General features: G+C 38.9%; 1 protein-coding gene across 1 annotated transcript in view; it reads left to right on the forward strand.

Annotated features, from left to right (window-relative positions):
- Positions 1 to 19,270, forward strand: part of GLMN (glomulin, FKBP associated protein) — a 42,773-nt gene that overhangs the window by 143 nt on the left and 23,360 nt on the right. Inside the window, exons 2-8 of the mRNA XM_082666273.1 lie at positions 759 to 834; positions 1,265 to 1,390; positions 5,428 to 5,547; positions 6,814 to 6,922; positions 8,349 to 8,589; positions 10,327 to 10,429; positions 17,463 to 17,650. Of these exons, the coding sequence (XP_082522399.1) occupies positions 796 to 834; positions 1,265 to 1,390; positions 5,428 to 5,547; positions 6,814 to 6,922; positions 8,349 to 8,589; positions 10,327 to 10,429; positions 17,463 to 17,650 (926 nt within the window). The 5' untranslated portion in view covers positions 759 to 795. The remainder of the gene's footprint in view (positions 1 to 758; positions 835 to 1,264; positions 1,391 to 5,427; positions 5,548 to 6,813; positions 6,923 to 8,348; positions 8,590 to 10,326; positions 10,430 to 17,462; positions 17,651 to 19,270) is intronic.

Below are 19,270 nucleotides of genomic sequence, written 5' to 3' on the forward strand. Positions count from 1 at the left end.
GAAAACCCGGCGTCCCCGCGAGGTCTGGGGCCCGAAGGCCGACGCAGGCGGGAACAGGGAGAAATGGCTTCCCTTGGATGCCGCCTGCACGCGCGCTGGGGTTTTATCCGCCTTGGAGCGCGCTGCTGTGAGGATACTACCGACCCCCCGCCCCTCCTGCGGGGCGTGGAACGGGCCTTCCCTCCGGGGGAAACGATGGCCCGTGGGAAGGCAACGGTGTTGTCCTGAGGGCGGCCTGTTGCCTTGCCTCCGTGCGATACAGTGATTTCACTAGCTCGATTGATTATATTGGGGGGACTACATCTCGTACAAATGCCCTGGTCACACTTGGCGGTGGAGGACATCTCAACTTTCACCCCCTCCGGGTGAGCTGTGTTGCACTCCATTTTCTGTCAAGTGGGTTAAAAAATAAAAAATTCCCTGATGATTAGAACTGATTTCAGGCCCACCTTTTGGAGAAAAAAAGACTGCCTTTTTAAGCCCTTGTAGTCCAAATTTGAGCTGCCTCTTGGGACTGCACTAGAGGATTTTTTTTTCCTTGAGTTTATCTTTCAAAATTATGCTCCAGGGAAACTTAAAAGATGAAACAGGAGGCTTTTCTTTAAATTTTCTTAGGCTAACATAGTAACTTTCAGTAAAACCATTTCAGCTTTAAAACTTTCCATTTTCTTTATTGTATTTATTAATAATCAGAATGAAACAACTTATTAATATTTCAATATAGTATTACTGATAGTTAACAGTTTGTCTTATGTTAGTACATTTCAGCATCAAAACTAGGAAAAACAAGAAGGAATGGCTGTGGAGGAACTTAATTCCATAATAAAGAGATGTGTAAGTAATGTTTTCTTTTTCTTTTTATGAAGTTAAATAATCTTTCAAAATATGGGCAGAGCACAGATTACTTTTAATTACATCTGCAGTCACTCAAATTGTTAATCTTCTTTAATCCTTGCTTTTTTTGACCTATGAATAAATAGCATGAAGGCAGGAAGACAGATTGGAGTATGTCACTTGGAGAAATAATCTTTATAATCTTTATAATTTACTGATCCTTCTCATAGATTTCTTTGGTACAGTGGATTTCAAGATGATTTATTAAAGTATTTTTAGGCTTATCCTAATTTTCATATATACACTTATGTGCACCTTATCTAGAATTTAAACATTTCTTTTTTTAGAGAGAGATAAAATAAGTCAAGTAGTTATTGAATTTTCATTTGCCTAAAATTACTGTTTTTTTTGTTTATTTTGTTTTTGCCAGCAAATCCTAGAAGAACAAGACTTCAAAGAGGAAGATTTTGGCCTGTTTCAGTTAGCAGGCCAAAGATGCATAGATGAAGGACACATAGATCAGCTATTAGAAATTATTCAAAATGAAGAGAATAAGGTAAGTATAATCTTTGTATGTACTTTTCAGTCTTTACTAGGAAGAGAATAGCCACATGATGCTATTATTCATCCATTTATTTTTTTCAGCAAACATTTAAGAATCAACTTAAATTTCCACAGTAGAAAACTGTGGAAAATAAAAAGGAATTAGGACTAATTATATATTTTAAGGTGCTTACAGTCTGATGGAAGAGATAAACATGTAAAGAACTAGCAATAGGAGGCAGAATAAACAGATACTTTATATCTGTTAACTCATTTAGCTTCTCCAGAGTAAGTGTTATAGTTGAAATGTAAGTAAAATGCTTTAGAAGAGTGGGGATTACTTCTGGTTTAGAGATCAAAGTGGTATTTGAATTAGCAATTTACATTGAGAAATATAAGTATCAGCCAGGCTACATATTCATTTTTGGTCATCAGCACATTCTTTTCCTTCAGCCAGGTGTATATGGGAAACCAAATATTAAGTAAGATCATATTTTGGGAGAGCTGGATGACCTTACTGGCCAATATCATCCAGCTACAATTGTCTGAGAAATCATTCTGCACAATGAGAAAGGATGTTTTTGGGATCAGGAACAGCTGGGACACAGTGTTGACAACACTGCCTAATTTTGTGTCTTTGAACCCCTCCCCCATCCCCACCCCTCTTCTTATATAAGGGAAGATCATCTTCTTTCCAGGAACATAATCGTTCTTCATTTATAGTCCTATTTATTTATACAGAAGTTTTCTTTTGGGGGACTTCCCTGGCGGTCCCGTGGTTAAGACTCTGCGCTTCCACTGCAGGGGGCGCAGGTTTGATCCCTGCTCAGGGAACTCTGATCCCCCATGGTATGCGGCATGGCCAAACAAATTTTTCTTTGTTGATATCACAATCTAGTCATGCTGGCCTAGGATTATATCCAGGGCACCTTGATTGTATTTAGGAGATTACTAAAACTTTTTAATCATACATTGTTATAGAATCTCTTACTAGTTCAAAGGTCTTATCCCTTTTTATTTATATTTTTTTAAAATAAAAATTAGCACATTTTATTTAGTACATTTGTTTTTGATATGTTTATAATACCTTTGTAGCCCCAAATAAAATAAATTTAATGCTTTCTTTAACTCCTTGATTTTTCCCAATTGCATTCTCAGAGGATTATCTTTGAGAGTACCTTACTTTTAGCTAATAATAAAATTAATGAAAGTTAATAATATTTATTGAGATCTACTATGTGCCAGGTGCTGTCTTAGGTGCTTTACATCTTTTAACTCACTTAGTCTCTCCTGAATCCCGTGAGATAGGATTTTCTAGATAAGGAAAGAGTCACTGAATGATAAGTGATTTGCACAAAAGTATCAGCTTTTATGTGGCATCAGGCATTCAGACCTGTGCAGCCTGTTTCCAGAGCTCTTAACGATTCTGCTCTGCCTCTGGTTAGCACAGTGTAGCACTTGAAAGGAAGTTTTAGAGTAGAAGAGAGAGGACTGATTGTGAGGTGGCAAAGGTGATGGGGTTTCTAGCCTCTGAGAAGACAATACATCCTGAACAGAAACAGGCAACTTAAGGAGGAGAGAAAGTTCCCTGGCAGAGGACAAATAAGTTGGCATTGTTTGGCAACGTTGAGTTTAAGATGCAGCAGGCAATCGAAAAGTAATGTTTAGAGCTCAGTAGAGAAATACAACATTAAGATGTAGATTTGTGTGTCACTCTTAGAGATTAGGTGATTGTGATAGACTTAAGCATAGTGAGGCCTAGCCTTGATAGCTTGAGGATCACCTTTGTAATGTGGTCTTCTAAATTTAAAGGTTCAGATATTGATAAGACAGAGTTTAAAACTGCACCTTAGTTTACTTGCAGGTGACACAATCAAGATTGATCAAGATTTACTATTAATCTGCTTTGTGTAAAAAAATTTTTCTTTAAGTCTCAGGAATGGTAGTTTGTCCTAAGACACTATAGTGCAGGGGTTTTCAACATCAGCACTGTTGATATTTAGTAATTTGGAAAAATTATATGTGTTATAATAATATATAACATAAATTCCCGATTAGTAAAGACCTAAATATTAAAAGTCAGGCCACAGAAAAGATAGAAGAAAACAAGACATAATATCAGATCTTTGGAGAGAGGATAATTTGTCATGCTTAGAAGTAATAGACATAATTCAACCTGTGTTTGTGGAACATCTGTTTTTTTTTTTTTTGCGGTACGCGGGCCTCTCACTGTTGTGGCCTCTCCCGTTGCGGAGCACAGGCTCCGGATGCGCAGGCTCAGCGGCCATGGCTCACGGGCCTAGCCGCTCTGCGGCATGTGGGATCTTCCCGGACCGGGACACGAACCCGTGTCCCCTGCATCGGCAGGCGGACTCTCAACCACTGCGTCACCAGGGAAGCCCTGGAACATCTGTTTTGTAACAGGCCCTACTCTAGATGCTGGGAATAGATACAGTAATGAACAAAAATCAGTGCCCCATATGGATCTTAAATTCTAGCAAAGACAGATAAATCATTTAGTAAGTTGGAAAGTGATAAATTCTATAGAGAATAATGCAGCATGATCAGGGGGATGGGTTGTGTTGGGTGAAATTGCACAGAAATTTGAAGGAAGCAGAGACAGCCCCACAGTAAGCTATGGGACTGTCTGGGTAAGAGTGTGCCAGGCAGAAGAAAAAACTAGTGCAAAAAAAATATTCAGAGAGATCAATGGAAGCTATCCCATTAGATAAAAAACATGATTGTTTTGCTATTTGTTTAAAAAAAATCAATTTAAGGCTTCATTTTATGCCATGTTTCCAATGTAAATCTTACTGAATAAAAAGAAAGGCAATATATGTGTGTGTGTGTGTGTGTGTGTGTGTATATGAGTATATATGTATATATATGTGTATATATGTGTGTATATATAAGTATATGTGTATATATATTTATTTTTTCTAATTTAAATGAGTATTTATGTATCTCAAGGGGAAAACCGTTTTAGACCTAAAAGCACTAGAAAAGGGACCAAAGAAAAAAAATCACTGTATTTTGCTGTATAAAAAATTAGGACAACCAAAAAACCAAATGACAATTTGTCATAAATACAGTGAAGTGAATATTAACATATAGGGACCTCATGCAGGTTGGTAAGACAAACACTAAAACTTCCAGTTGATAAATAAAGATGTAAACAGATAGCATCTCCTCTTCTGAACTATGTATCCACATACCCTGACATTTTTCTGTTGCTAGTTCTCTAGGACATGTTAAGTCCTAGCACAATGCTGTTTCTGGGCCTTGAATGTATTTCCCACCTATCTATGCCTGATAAACTTCTGTTTCCTTAACAAGCCTTAGCATAGCTATCACCTATTCTGGGAAGCCTTTCTTGCCTTCCCCAGGTAGAAGTGACTATTCTCCTGCTATACTTCAGCATTTTAATTAATTAATTAATTAATTAATTTTTGGCTGCGTTGGGTCTTCGTTGCTGTGCGCGGGCTTTCTCTAGTTGCAGCAAGCGGGGGCTGCCCTTATTGCAGTGCGCGGGCTTCTCATTGCGGTGGCTTCTGTTGTTGCAGAGCACGGGCACTAGGCGCACGGTCTTCAGTAGTTGTGGCATGAAGGCTCAGTATATGTGGTTCATGGGCTCTAGAGTGCAGGCTCAGTAGTTGTGGCACACGGGCTCAGTTGCTCCTCGGCATGTGGGATCTTCCCGGACCAGGGCTCAAACCCGTGTCCCCTGCATTGGCAGGCGGATTCTCAACCACTGCGCCACGAGGGACGCCCTAGAGGAACTATTTAAAAACTGGGAAAGACCAAATTACCTGGTTAAAAGTAAAGACCCATTTGCCTTTCCTCAGTGAAAGTATTAAAAACTATTTTAGAATGCTGTTACCTGTTAACAGCCAACCCTAGGAAGTCAATGGTGAGATGTTCGTGGATTCACTTGCCTCATCTTTCCTGTTTTAGAGGAAATTGTCAGCTCCTCCAGGTTAAGAAAGCTCACTGTGAGAGTCCTGTAGATGGCAGTATTTGCTTTATTGTACTATGAAAATGTTTTTACAGGTCATCATTAAGAATATGGGCTGGAATCTTGTTGGTCCTGTTGTTCGATACCTTTTATGGAATGATAAGGAACATGATAAAAGAAAGTATTATTTTCTGATGCTTGATTTATTGGTAAAGGTAAGTTAACACAACTAGATTCTCTTTGTCACAATACACAGCAATGTTTTATAATTCCCTTTAATGTTTTTGGTGAGAAAGCTTTTAGTTCATGAAAGTATAGGTGGGAACTCTTTGGAGAAAAGGCCCATCCTTATTTACTGGATGGGCCAGTCCCATTTCATTTTTCCCAGATTTTCTGGATGTAAGAATTATCTGACCTCATCTTAGACCCACTGATTCAGAATCTTCAGAGAGAGGCCTAAAAAGCTCTATTTTTTAAAAAGTAGCTTATTGTTCAGATGTGAAATTCATGCTTTAAAGAGGTAGTTTCAGACCACACTGATGTTTTGGCAACGCTGGAACTAAAATCAAATATGAGTGTTCTTTCTTCTGTGGTATGTTCCCTAAAAGAATATGAAAAACCTAGAATGCCAGTGATAACAGAGGAAATAAGAGTAGGAAATAGGTTAGTGGTGACTGACAGCCTTAGGTAGACTCTGAGTAAAAGGTTAATAGAGTTATAAGCCAAAAATGATGGTTACAAGAGAGAAACTCTAAGAGAAAGGACATAAGAAGCCACTTAGAGGTCACTGTAAATAGACACAAATATGTACTTGAAAAGAGGGAACTCCCTAGATATTAGTTATTAACTATGAGAGCTTTTAGAAAAACAAGGCAAGTGAGGCGATAAAATATAACCAGTCAGAAAGCAACGCAAAGTTTTGTCTGTTCAGGAAAAACAAAAGAGACTTTACACTCATCTAACTACCCTAACAGTATGAGACAGAAAGATCCCACCTGCTGGAAGCCCTGGGAGACAAAGGCAGCCTTCAGAGTAGACAGGCAAAGCTCAGAGGAAACCTCAGCTCTGGTGTTCAGGCTCTCCTTTCCCCTATTTCTCTAACTTTTCCATTAGTCAGGAATTTAAGTCTCTTAAATGTAGTTGTCCATTGGGAGACCCTTGACTTCTTGCTTTCACAGAATCTCAGACTCTCTGTTTTGCTAGTGTATTTTTTTTAATTTAATTTTAACTTTTTATTTTATATTGGAGTATAGCCGATTAACAATGTTGTGATAGTTTTGAGTGCACAGCAAAAGAACTCAGCCATACATATGCATGTATCCATTCTCCCTGCTAGTGTATTTTTTAAAACTTTTTATGAGGTGTTTTACTGTTAAACAAAAATAATTATACTGTCTCAGTATATGCCTTTTAAAAATAATAATCATGTGGCTTTAAATACAACTTGTATTAAACAGGTTCAATTGTGAATATTTTTATAGTTATGTAATCCAAAGGAATTATTGTTGGGTTTGCTTGAGCTGATTGAAGAACCCTCTGGAAAACAGATATCCCAAATTATTCTTCTTTTACTTCGGCCATTACAAACAGGTAATGAGTATATTGACATCTAAGTGTTTCTTGTTTTATTTGTGTAAGTGCCTTGATATTACTCCAAGATGTCAACACTATAGCAAAGTTTATGCCTAATTATTTTTTTTATATAAATTTATTTTTTTATTTTTGGCTGCGTTGGGTCTTTGTTGCTGTGTGTGGGCTTTCTCTAGTTGCAGCGAGCGGGGACTACTCTTCGATGCAGTTCAGGGGCTTCTTATTGCAGTGGCTTCTCTTGTTGAGGAGCACAGGCTCTAGGTGCACAGGCTTCAGTAGTTGTGGCTCATGGATTCTAGAGTGCAGGCTCAGTAGTTGTGGTGCACGGGCTTATTTCCTCCGCAGCATGTGGGATCTTCCTGGACCAGGGCTTGAATCTGTGTCCCCTGCATTGGCAGGTGGATTCTTAACCACTGTGCCACCAGGGAAGTCCCATAGTTTATGCCTAATTATTTAGTACTCTGCTTAAACTAGTAATAGCAATGCGAGTTTGAATCCTGCTACTCATAGAAAGTTGGCAATACCTGGCACGGAGATGGTACCCAGTAAATATTTTGTTGAATGTCATGCTCTTTTTCATGTGCTTTGTTGTGACCTATAGTTTTTGCTTAACCTTCCTATCTGCAGCTTATATTTAGAATTTTTCCTGTAAACATATTTAAAGGATTGCCTCTGCAGTGCTCAGTTTGATAGCATTGTGGTAGTCATGTATCTTAATTAAGAACAGTATCGGGCAGGGCATTGCTCAGCCTTTGCTTTAGGAGGTTGGGATTGGGAATAACAAAGGTACTACTGAACAATGAAACAAGTGTGGAAAGAAAAGTTTCCATAACTGAGTGCAAAAACAGTATTGATAAGTAATGGACTTTGGCAACCAAGGCAGACAGTATTTATGCATGGGAAGAGACCACTTTTTCATTTTATAACATACATATAACTCAGAGTCTGGTAGAAGGACCCAAAATCAGAAGCTAGAGTAAATTTATTTTAAATGTGAATTCCCAACAGCTTTGTATAACTTGAAATATTTAAAGTCTTCTAGAAAAAAATCTAATACTACTGCCTTTCATTTTTACAGTGCTTTATAGTTTACAAGACACTTGTTCCTATTTTATACTTATAACAACCAAAAAATATGGAAAGAAGTGTTTTCGTTTTAAGTATGTAACCTGTGGTGTAAACATACCTGAACAAAATTTCATGGCATCTGTTGTAAAGTGCCATGATTGTAAGATGCTCCATTATTTTATGAACCCCTAAGAAGGAAAAAAATACTGCCAGTTAAGCTATGATATGTCATCCTGATATCAGAGTTGTCAAAATATGGGGGGGAAATATGTGTTGTACTTCTGCATTTATTGGACTTCTCCCATGTTTAGCATACTTGATGAGGCTGCCTCAAGTAACAACTTGGTCTCTGTTTTAGTGATTCAGAAACTTCGTAACAACAAGGCATATTCAGTTGGATTAGCATTGTCTACGCTTTGGAGTCAGCTGTCTCTCCTTCCTGTTCCATACTCAAAAGAACAAATACAAGCAGATGACTATGGCCTTTGTCAGTGCTGCAAGGCCTTAATAGAGTTCACTAAGCCTTTTGTGGAAGATGTCATTGATAACAAGGAAAGCTCAATGGAAAATGAAAAATTAAAGGATGAAATACTGAAATTGTAAGTGTATTTTAAGAATAATTCATAATGAGGGCTTCCCTGGTGGCGCAGTCGTTGAGAGTCCGCCTGCCGATGAAGGGGACACGGGTTCGTGCCCTGGTCCGGGAAGATCCCACATGCCGCGGAGCGGCTGGGCCTGTGAGCCATGGCCGCTGAGCCTGCGCGTCCAGAGCCTGTGCTCCGCAACAGGAGAGGCCACAACAGTGAGAGGCCCGCATACCGGAAAAAAAAAAAAAAAAAAAGAATAATTCATAATGGACTTAAGTGATAGTTCAGTTATTTTATGTTTCTTTGTTTTATTTGTTTGCAATGGAAATTTAAATCTAGTTTCTAATTTTGAATTTTAGAAGAATATGGAGTTCAGTTGATATAACATGGGCATTTAATGAAGCATCGATATTTTAAAAAAATGAAACCAAAATCCATTTGTTTAGTTTACTTATATTCTTCTATGGGTTGCCTTTACTCGCCATGGTAAGTGAATAATAGCAGTGAAGGAAATAGATGGGTGTAGCGCAAAGAATCTGGTTTTCTGCAGGGGAATTATGTTTTTACTCTCCCTTTGAAAGCAGCAGAAGGTGCACCAGACAGCTGAACTTCCAATTTGACAACAAAAACAGTAGCAGAGAACCCAGTAGCATTCACTCCAGGGGTACCGTAGACCAGCAGTCCCCAACCTTTTTGGCACCAGGGACCAGTTTCGTGGAAGACAATTTTTCCACGGATGGGGAGGGGCAGGAGGTGGGGGATGGTTCAGGCGGTAATGCAAGTGATGGGGAGCCATGGGGGGTGATGGGGAGCGGCAGATGAAGCTTCGCTGGCTCACCCGCCGCTCACCTCCTGCTGTGCATCCCGGTTCCTACCAGGCCGAGAACCAGTACTGGTCCGTGGCCCAGGGGTTGGGGACCCCTGCTGTAGACTATGTATGCACTGTTCAGTATGGCTGTCAAGCACTTGACATATGGTTAGTCCAAATTTAGTGCTCTAAGTGTAAAATCCTCCCTGTATTTCGAAGACTTGTTATTAAAAGAAATACTAAAATACCTCAATTTTTATACTGGTAACATATTGAAATAATGTTTCTGACATATGGGTTAATAAGAGAAATTATTTAAATTAATTTTTCTTGTCTCTTACTACTTTTTTAATGTGACTACTAAAAAATTTTTAATTATATATGGGGCTTTAATTATATATGAGACTCTTAGGTAGTGCTGGACTGGATTATATTGAACAATATGGACCAGTAATTTTAATTTTAAAATTTTGAGACTAAAATCACTGTTAGCTTTCTATTTTGTCAGGGTAGGACATTAAAGCATTTTTTACCATTTATAAAACCCATTATTTCATGAAAGAAAACATATTTTAACTAAAATAGGTAAGGCTTAATCACAGAATAAATTTGATTTTCTAAATTAAACAAATATAGCTTTATGAAAAAATTACAGCATTGTCCTGATTTTCCTTAAACTAATGAAAACTACATGTACACTAGCACTGGTCCTAAGATAAATATTCAGTATCCATTGGTATAGTCCAGACATGGAAGTGACTCTCTGCATTGAATCTAGCAAGGTATTCTCATGCTCTCCCCATTACTAGTAAGAAGGATCTTATATCACCTGTTTTACAGGCCATTGGGTTATTGGTGCTTATGTTATTTTTCATGTGAAAACTAGGTATTTTATACTTAGGAAGTGCTGTATTCATCGTTACCCATTTCTTAAATTTTAGTTGTTTCAGAAGCTTGAAATGCCCTTTGCTGACAGCACAATTCCTTGAGCAGTCTGATGACACTGGAGATGATCCTTTAAGGTGTTTTGCATCTGAAATAATAGTAAGTACAGCTAATTTAATGTTATAAAATCTGCTATAATCTAAAATATTACCTGCTGTATTCTCATATACTGCACATGGGCATGTAAATTGATACATTTATTAATAAAGCAATATGTATTTTTTATAGAATATAGATAAAAAGATGAAAAACGAACAGCAATAATTTCAATAACTAGATATAAATAATATTAACACCTGTATTGGAAAAATTTACAGTTCTCCTTTTGTGTCTTTTTCCTTTACTTTCACTCAGAACACTTCACTTCTGGCATTTCTGGTCACAAAATGTGTGGGGGTTTTATCTTTTCTTTCTTTTTTTAAAAAATAAATTTATTTATTTATTTATTTTTGACCCAACCCCCGTGTTGGGTCTTCATTGCTGCACATGGGCTTTCTCTAGTTGCGGCGAGCGGGGGCTACCCTTCATCGTGGTGCGTGTGCTACTCATTGCGGTGGCTTCTCTTGTTGCAGAGCACTGGCTCTAGGCGCGCAGGCTCAGTAGTTGTGGCACACAGGCTTAGTTGCTCCACCGTATGTGGGATCTTCCTGGACCAGGGCTTGAACCCGTGTCCCCTGCATTGGTAGGCAGATTCCTAACCTCTGAGGGAATCAGCCTACCAATGCAGCCACCAGGGAAGTCCCATTGGGTTTCTTTCCCACACGAAACAATTCTGCTGCACCAGCTGGGTGTCCTACAGTTAAACTCAATTTTGACACTAACTACCTGGAGATAGTATCAGATTCTGCAGGTTAAGGGCTCAGTCCCATGAGGCTGCTCCCTATTTCAGATGCCAATTGCTCGTGTTAGGTCCCCAGGTTACCCACAACTTCTGTTTGACTTGGCTACAAATCAGAGGTTCCATGACCTCCTCCCCTTTGGGTTCGATTATTTGCTAGAACGGCTCACAGAATTAAAGGGAACCCTTACTTATGTTTACTAGTTTATTAAAAGATATGATAAAGGATGCAGATGAACAGCCAAATGAAGAGATAGAACAGCCAAATGAAGAGATAATTGTACATAGGTCAAGGTCTGGGAGGGTCTCAAGTGCATGAGCTTCTGTTCTCATGATGTTGGAGTGTGTCACACTCCCAGTATGTGGATGTGTTCGCTAACCTGGAAGCTCTCTGAAACCCATACTTTGGGGATTTTATGGAGGCTTCCTCATTTAGGCATGATAAGATATTAACTCCATTTCCAGTCCCTCTCCCCTCTCTACAGAACTGAGGGATGGGGCTCAAAATTCCAAGCTTCTAATCATGGCTTGGTCTTTCTCATTACCACCCCCCATCCAGGAGCCATCTTAGTGCCCACTCAGAGTCACTTTAATAGAACAAAAGATGCTCCTAATGTCTTATCATTTAAGAATTTACAGAGGTTTTAGAGCTCTTTGTCAGGGACAGGGTTAAAGACAAACGTTAGAACGAGAGATGTTCCTAGTGCTCTTATCACTTAGGAAGTTATAAGGGTTTCAGGAAAAAAAGAAAAAAAAAGGGTTTCAGGAGCCCCGTGCCAGCAACCATTAGCAGAGACCAATATATATATTTTTTCTGTTATTTCACAACACCTTCCAGACTTTTTTCTGCTCTAATACTTATAAATAAATAAATATATACATATATAATTTTTAAAAAATCCTATCATATTATATAGTTGACCCTTGAACAATGCCCAGGGGGTAGGGGCACCACAACTCTGCTCAGTCAAAAATCTGTGTTTAACTTACAGTCAGCCCTCTGTATCCTGAATTAGAAATTTGAGGAGGGATAGGAGGAGTTAGGAGAGGAGATTCCAGAACTTTAGGGGAAATAGCTTCTGAGGATGAGAGATGATTTGGTAACTGATATAAACAGATACATAGTTTAATGGGGTTAATGCTGATGGTCAAGGTAGCAGTAAAGAGGTTATGAGTGATGAAGAGGGATTGGGGAAGGGATTTTCCCAGGAGCACATAAAAGCCTGGGGCCTCTTCATTGTTGCCAATACTAGAGTACAGTGTAAACCTCTGGATCCAATATAAACAGCACCATATGTGATATATGTACTCCAAGATGTCTATGAAAGTTGGAAACTGTTAAGGATTTTAAGCCTGGGAGTGATGTAATCAAACTGTTTTGAGTTCATCACTTTATTGGAGGATGAACTTAACTAAGAGTGGAAGTAGGGAGATGGGTTAGGTGTCTTTTGGGAGTTAAGTGATAATGATGAGAGCCTGAGTATGGAAAGAAGAGAAGGCAGATTTGAGAACTTTATAGGTAGATAAAATTAGCAAAGTTTGGTAATGGATTGGATTTAGAAGAATAGTAAAAAGGTTGAGTTATGGACAAGGTTTTTTGCTTAGTTAACAGGACAGGTGAAGTTACCAATAATTAAGATAGAGAATACACAGCAAGCAGTAGGGGGTTTTTTACTTAAAAATTTTTTTTTATTATGGAAATTTAAGACATTCATAAAAATAGAACAATATAACATACTCTCATGTACCTCCTGCCCCGCTTTGACAATTATCAACCTTTTTGCCAGTCTTGTTTTATCTAGCCTCCCTCTTTTTATTTTGAGTTGATAAGCAATGTAAAGTTAGTTTATTTTTTTTTAATTTTTTAAAATTAATTTTTATTGGAGTATAGTTGATATACAATGTTGTGTTAGTTTTAGGTGTACAGCAAAGTGATTCAGTTGTACATATACATATATCCACTCTTATTCTTACTCTGTAATAGGCCATTACAGAGTACTGAGTAGAGTCCCTGTGCTATACAGTAGGTCCTTGTTAGTGATCTATTTTATATACGGTAGTGCGTGTATGTCAGTCCCAATCTCCCAGTTCATCCCTCCCCCCCACCCCCAGCCTCCCTCTTTTTTTGCTGTAGTATTTTATAGAAAGTCTAGATATATCATTTCATCTGTGAGTCTTTATGTATGCTTCTCTAATTGGTAAAGACTTTTTAAAAAACATAACCACAATGCCATTATGACACCTAACAAGATTAACAATAATTTCTAATATATGTATCTCTAATACCCAGAGACAACAGGTTTTTAAGGAGCAAATTTTGGAAAAGAGTAGATGAGATTACCCAAAGCGGTAGATCAATGTGAGAAAGGAAAAGCGTTCAGGACTGAATCCTGTAGGGTACCAGCGCTTAAGATGAGCCCACCAAAGAGACCAAGAAAGGAGAGTCAAAGAGGTGATGAAAATATCACAGAAACTGGGGTAGTAGAGTTCAGGAAGAAGGAAATGATTGCTACTGTTAAAAGCAGCAGAGATAGTCTGTAGAGTAGGAGTTGAAAAGCATCCGTTGGATTTAGGAAGTAAGATGGCATTGATAATCTTAGCAAGAGCAGTTTGAGTGGAGTGTGGGAGACAAAAATCAGTGGACTAGATAAAGGAGTGCATGAAAAATGAGAAAAAGGAGATGACTAGTATAAGCTATTCTTTAAGAGTTTGGATGAATAAGGAAGAAGAGAGGCAATAGAGAAGACACAGCCTTAGATTGGAAGGTAACTGGGGGAGACAGGAGGTGTGAGCATGTTTATAGACTGAAGGGGTGGGAACCATCACAGGGGGAAAGAGAAGTATTATGGGATAACTGAAATAATGTGGCTCAAGGAGAGCAGACAGCTGGGCATGGGATTGAGGATACCTGGAGAGGAAGAGGGAAGAGCTGGTATGTAGGTAGAAAAATTTGTAGCAGAAATGGAGTATTATAATTGAGGGAATTATATTATTATTATAATATAATTATTAATATTATTATAATTGAGGGAATCAGACCCACTGTCCTCAGATCCCTTAAGAATGAGAGGTGGAGGGCTTCCCTGGTGGCGCAGTGGTTGAGAGTCTGCCTGCCGATGCAGGGGACATGGGTTCGTGCCCTGGTCCAGGAAGATCCCACATGCCGCGGAGCGGCTAGGCCTGTGAGCCATGGCCGCTGAGCCTGCACGTCCAGAGCCTGTGCTCCGCAACAGGAGAGGCCACAACAGTGAGAGGCCCGCGTACCGCAAAAAAAAAGAATGAGAGGCGGAAATGAGGACTGAACAAGGGGCTTCAGGAAACTGGTAAAGGTTTGGAATATTGAGTGGAAAGAAAAGAGAGGTAGAAGACGAAGAAAACATTAGTCAATAGTGCTAAGCACTTGGCGACTGTGGTTGGAGACCACAACTATAGTGATAATACTATTTTTCTGTGATTTTTCTCAAGCAGTACTCAGCTACCTGGGTGTAGAAGTAGAGAAGGTGGTTTGTAGCTGTTTTTCCAAGGCTGGCATTTTATTGGGTAGACGTAGCTAACGGAAATATAGGGTGCAGATAGTTCAAATAACTAATAGTGCATTGGTTGGTTAGGGAAAGAAGGGGATTAAGAGGGGACAGATGGGTAGGTTAAAATGAAGGCATAACAAGACTAGAGAAGTTAGAGGTAGATGAGTAGGTTGGCATGTGGTCAAAAAATGAGATGCTGGAGTTTAGGTATCTAATATGGAATAGCTCCAAATTTTGATAGAGATCCAGGATTGAATTAGGTGCCAAAACGGATTAGAAATTAAGGTCATTAGAATTTAGTGGTCAGAAAAACCATGAGGCTGGCCTGTTACAGGAGTTATCTACATGAACATTCAATTTTTCTAGGATCATAGCAGGAGTTGGATAGAGAAAAAGGATGTGAGCAGGTACCAGTCTTCCGTGAACATGGGGAAATGACCAGGAAGTCAGCGTATGACAGAGATGAGGACAGATAAAGGGCAGTATGGCACCTGCCTCAAACGAAAATGTGCTTTTGCCTGAGAGTGCAGGAAGAACCAAGATAATACTAAGCCTCTACCCATACCACCCTTTCCTACTGCTGCCTTCCTCGCTGTGCAATATAAGAGGTGTGAGAGTATGAGCAGCTCCCACCAGAAACCAGTCAGGTTTAATGAGAGCAGTGAGATAGAGTCAGCATCCTATGAAGAGGTTGAGGGTATAGGGAAGAGGTTCTAAGGTCTCAGTCAGTGGAAGGCACATTACAAGTAAAGCCAACAGTGAGGAAGCACAAAGCAGTTAAGAAATAGAAGTGAAATCAGGGTAGGAAGTGAAGTGAGGAGGTGCCTTCTGTTCTATGCTGAAGAAGTATAGGTAAATGTGGCATGCCTCAGCCATCCCTCTGGCACAAGTTGTTTTGGTATAGAACTGCTTGAATGTCCCAGGGGCAGCAGCATAGGAACATTTCATGAAAGGGCAAAGACTGCCTTGAGAAATTGTAGAGGCGCAGATATGTTGGGTCTGAGCAAGGCTGCTGGATGGTGTGTGGATAGATAGTGAAGACCCTATTTGGACACAGATGGACCCCAAATATCTACAGCAGCACTGTAGGATCTGGTTACATATAATGATTTTTTAAAAGGCTAATAACCTTCCTCTGGAAAAAAAACCCAAAACACATCTAGCATTGGCTGAATGAAGAAATGGAGCTTCTTGATTAAGAGGACATTTGGAATCTGAATACAATAAATTTTTGTTTTATGGATATAACAAGAATGCAAGCCTTCGAAAATCAGTATTTATTTAGCATCTGGTGGCTGAATAGCAGTCTCTTGTGACTGAGGATTATTTTCCATGGTTGATTTTTGTGTTCTGAAATGACTAATGGAGCCATCTGGAGTAGGCAGGTTTTAACTCCCTGAAGACCAGAAAAGTGTTATTTGGCTTTCTAATTCTCTACAGTGGCAGGCCCAGTGCCTGGCACTCAAGTATTTATTGAATAAATGAGTGAATATGTGGAAGGTCAGCTTTAGCTTAGCTGTTTCCGTCATTCCCTTGACTTCTATATAGTAGTTTGTTGTGACCTTAACTTTCTTAAACTTTTTTGTGGAGCTTCTCAATAAATATTGACATACGTATTATGTCGTTTTCTAGATAAGGAAACTGAAGCTTTAAAGAGGTTAGGTAACTAAACCAGTATCTAACAGCTAATAGGTGGTAGAGCCAAAACTCAGATTAATTTCATTGGATACTGAAGGTCAGGTGCTTTCCAGCACACTAGAATTGGAAATGGTATAAGAGGCATAGGAGTGACCTTGTATTTCTTAAGGCTCTCTTTTTCTCTTTCCTTCCCCCCTTAAAACAAATGAACAAACATAAAACTGTAGTCAGTTAACTCAGGCAGGGATGCTTCTCTTTCTCCTACAAGAGCCCATATGACCTGAGGTATCAGTACTGTTTCCTCTGTCTCTTCAGCCACTGGCCAGTGTTCCTCCTGCCCATTCCGTATCCAGGCAAACAGTGGTCAGTAGAGCATTCCTAGAATATTCTTCATTTGAGTAGTTTACTGTCATTTCATGATACTTGTATGTCTCACATTTTTAGATTGTTCTCAAATATCTCTGAAGCATTTTTTAAATTGTGACAAAATATATATAAAATTTACCATTTTAACCATTAACCGTATAGTTCAGTGGCATTAAGTACATTCACATTGTTGTGTAACGATCACCACCATCCATCTCCAGAACTTTTTCATCTTCCCACCCACTTAGTTCCTTCAGGTTGTTGGCAAAAACTTATCTTCTTGAACCTGTAGGATTGAGGTCCCCATTTTCTTGCTGGCCAGGGAACACTTTCAGTTTCTAGAAGCTGCCTGTGGTTCCTTGACAGACAGCCCTCTTCATAGGCCCCCTCATAACTTGGCAGATTAGTTCTTTAAAGCCAGCAAGGGTGAGTTTCTGACTCTTAAGGAGGGCCTGGATCCTGTTTAAAAACGTTCTTCCTGTTAAGTCGGGCCCATGGAGAATAGTGTCTCTTCTCAACTCAAATCAGCTGACTTGGGACTTTAATCACATCTGCAAAAATCCCTTCACTTTTGTCATATAACATAATCTAATCATAGGGGTGGCATCTTGCCATATTCTGTTGGTTAGAAGCAAGTCTCACAGGTCCCATCCACACTCAAGAGGAGGGGATTTTATAGGATGGGGATTTTATAGGATGTGAATATGGGGTGGGAGAGGGCACAGTAGAGTGTCTGCTATAGCTTCCTTTTTTATCCATTTCACAGGGATTTTTATCAGCAATTGGACACCCTTTCCTCAAAATGATTTTTAATCATGGAAGGAAAAAGAAGACTTGGGATTATCTTGAATTTGAGGAAGAAGAAGACAAACAGTTATCAGACTCTATGGCTTCTCTGGCATATCTAGTATTTGTACAGGGCATCAGTATTGATCAGCTTCCAATGGTATTAAGGTAGGAGTTATTGTTTATTTATATATTCTGAAAGGAATAGCATCAAACTCATTTATCTAATGTCCAATATGTGTTTATTAATGTACTAGTACATTTTCAATGAAGTATAAACAAAACCTGTTTTTATGCTAAATATTACTGTGTATAATCCCTTAAAGCCAGTAGTCATCAAGTAGTGAAAGTGGTTGGGTGGGTAGGTGTTGAAATAGACTTAAGGAATGATTGGGACAAGAGTCACAAAGTGTTAAACTGAGCTTGGTTTTGAAGCTGTTAGGCCACTTACCAATAGGGTGGTCTAAATTGCCATCATCTTTTCACTGGATTATTAATGTAATCCTGAGTGGATATTTATATATCTACCCTCAATCCCTTTTAATCCAATTTATTCTCAACACATAGAAAGTGAAGCTTTTAAGAGTCGTCCCTAATGAAAACCCTTCAGTGGCTTCCTAAATGGCTCTAAGAATAAAGTCTTAAATGCCTTCCCATGAGACAAGCTTATGCATGATCTGGTCCTTGCTTTATTGTCCTGATTCATCTCCTACCACCTTTCCTCTTGTTTACTGTGCTCCAGTAACACAGATCTTCTGGTTTCTTGTTCACATGTGTCATGAACCTTCCTGCTATAAGATCTTTGTACACGCTTAGAACCATCTTTATCCTAAATATAGCTTTCTGAGGAAAGCCTTCTTTACCACCCAATTTAGGCTGAATCTTCCTGTTACAATGACCTTGACCTTGTGTTTCATTTCCCATAAAGTTTTTAAACTAAATTTTTAATCAAAACTTAAAAAAAAATACATATTTCTATAATGTAACACCTTTTAGACTTTAAGGTCCATGATAATAAAGATTGTGTATTTGTGTTGCAGGCCTTGGGTGTATTTGTGTAATTTGTATATTTAGGTATGAATATACCTGGGAGTATATTTGTATGTAAATATAGCAATAATAGCTACCACTTGCATGTTTACCACGTATTAAACACTATAACAGCTTTGTATACATTATCTAATCTTTATAATAACCCTTTTAAATAGAGCACTGTCTCATTTTACAGATGAAAATAACTAGCTTAGACAAGTTACGATACATACCACCCAGGATCATACAACTAGTTAGTAGGATAGGTGGAATTTAAACATAGTTCTGTCTGACCCCAGAGCATATACCCTTAATCACACTCGACCACCAAAATGACTTAGGTATGTATATTAGTGTGCTAGAGCTGCCATAACAAAGTACCACACACTGTGGATAGCTTAAAATAACAGAAATTTATTATCTTATCATTCTAGAGGTTAGAAGTCTGAGGTCAAGGTGTGGTCAGGATTGGTTCCTTCTGAGGACTGTGCAGGAGAATCTGTTCCATGCTTCTTTCCTAGCTTCTGGTGGTTTACTGGCAGTCCTTGATGTTCTTTGGCTTGTAGATGCATCACTCCAGTCTCTGCCTTCATGTTCATATAGAATTCTCCCTGTGTGCTTGTCTCTGTCCACATTTCCCTTTTTTATAAGGATACCAGTCATACTGGATTAAGACTCATATTAATGACCTCAGTTTATCTTGATTACCTTTGTAAAAATCCTGTCCCTAGGGTGGGGGGGGGGTTCCTGCTCTAT

The sequence above is a fragment of the Grampus griseus genome (assembly GCF_964374135.1).
Source record: "Grampus griseus genome assembly, chromosome: 1".
Classification (NCBI taxonomy): Eukaryota; Metazoa; Chordata; class Mammalia; order Artiodactyla; family Delphinidae; genus Grampus; species Grampus griseus.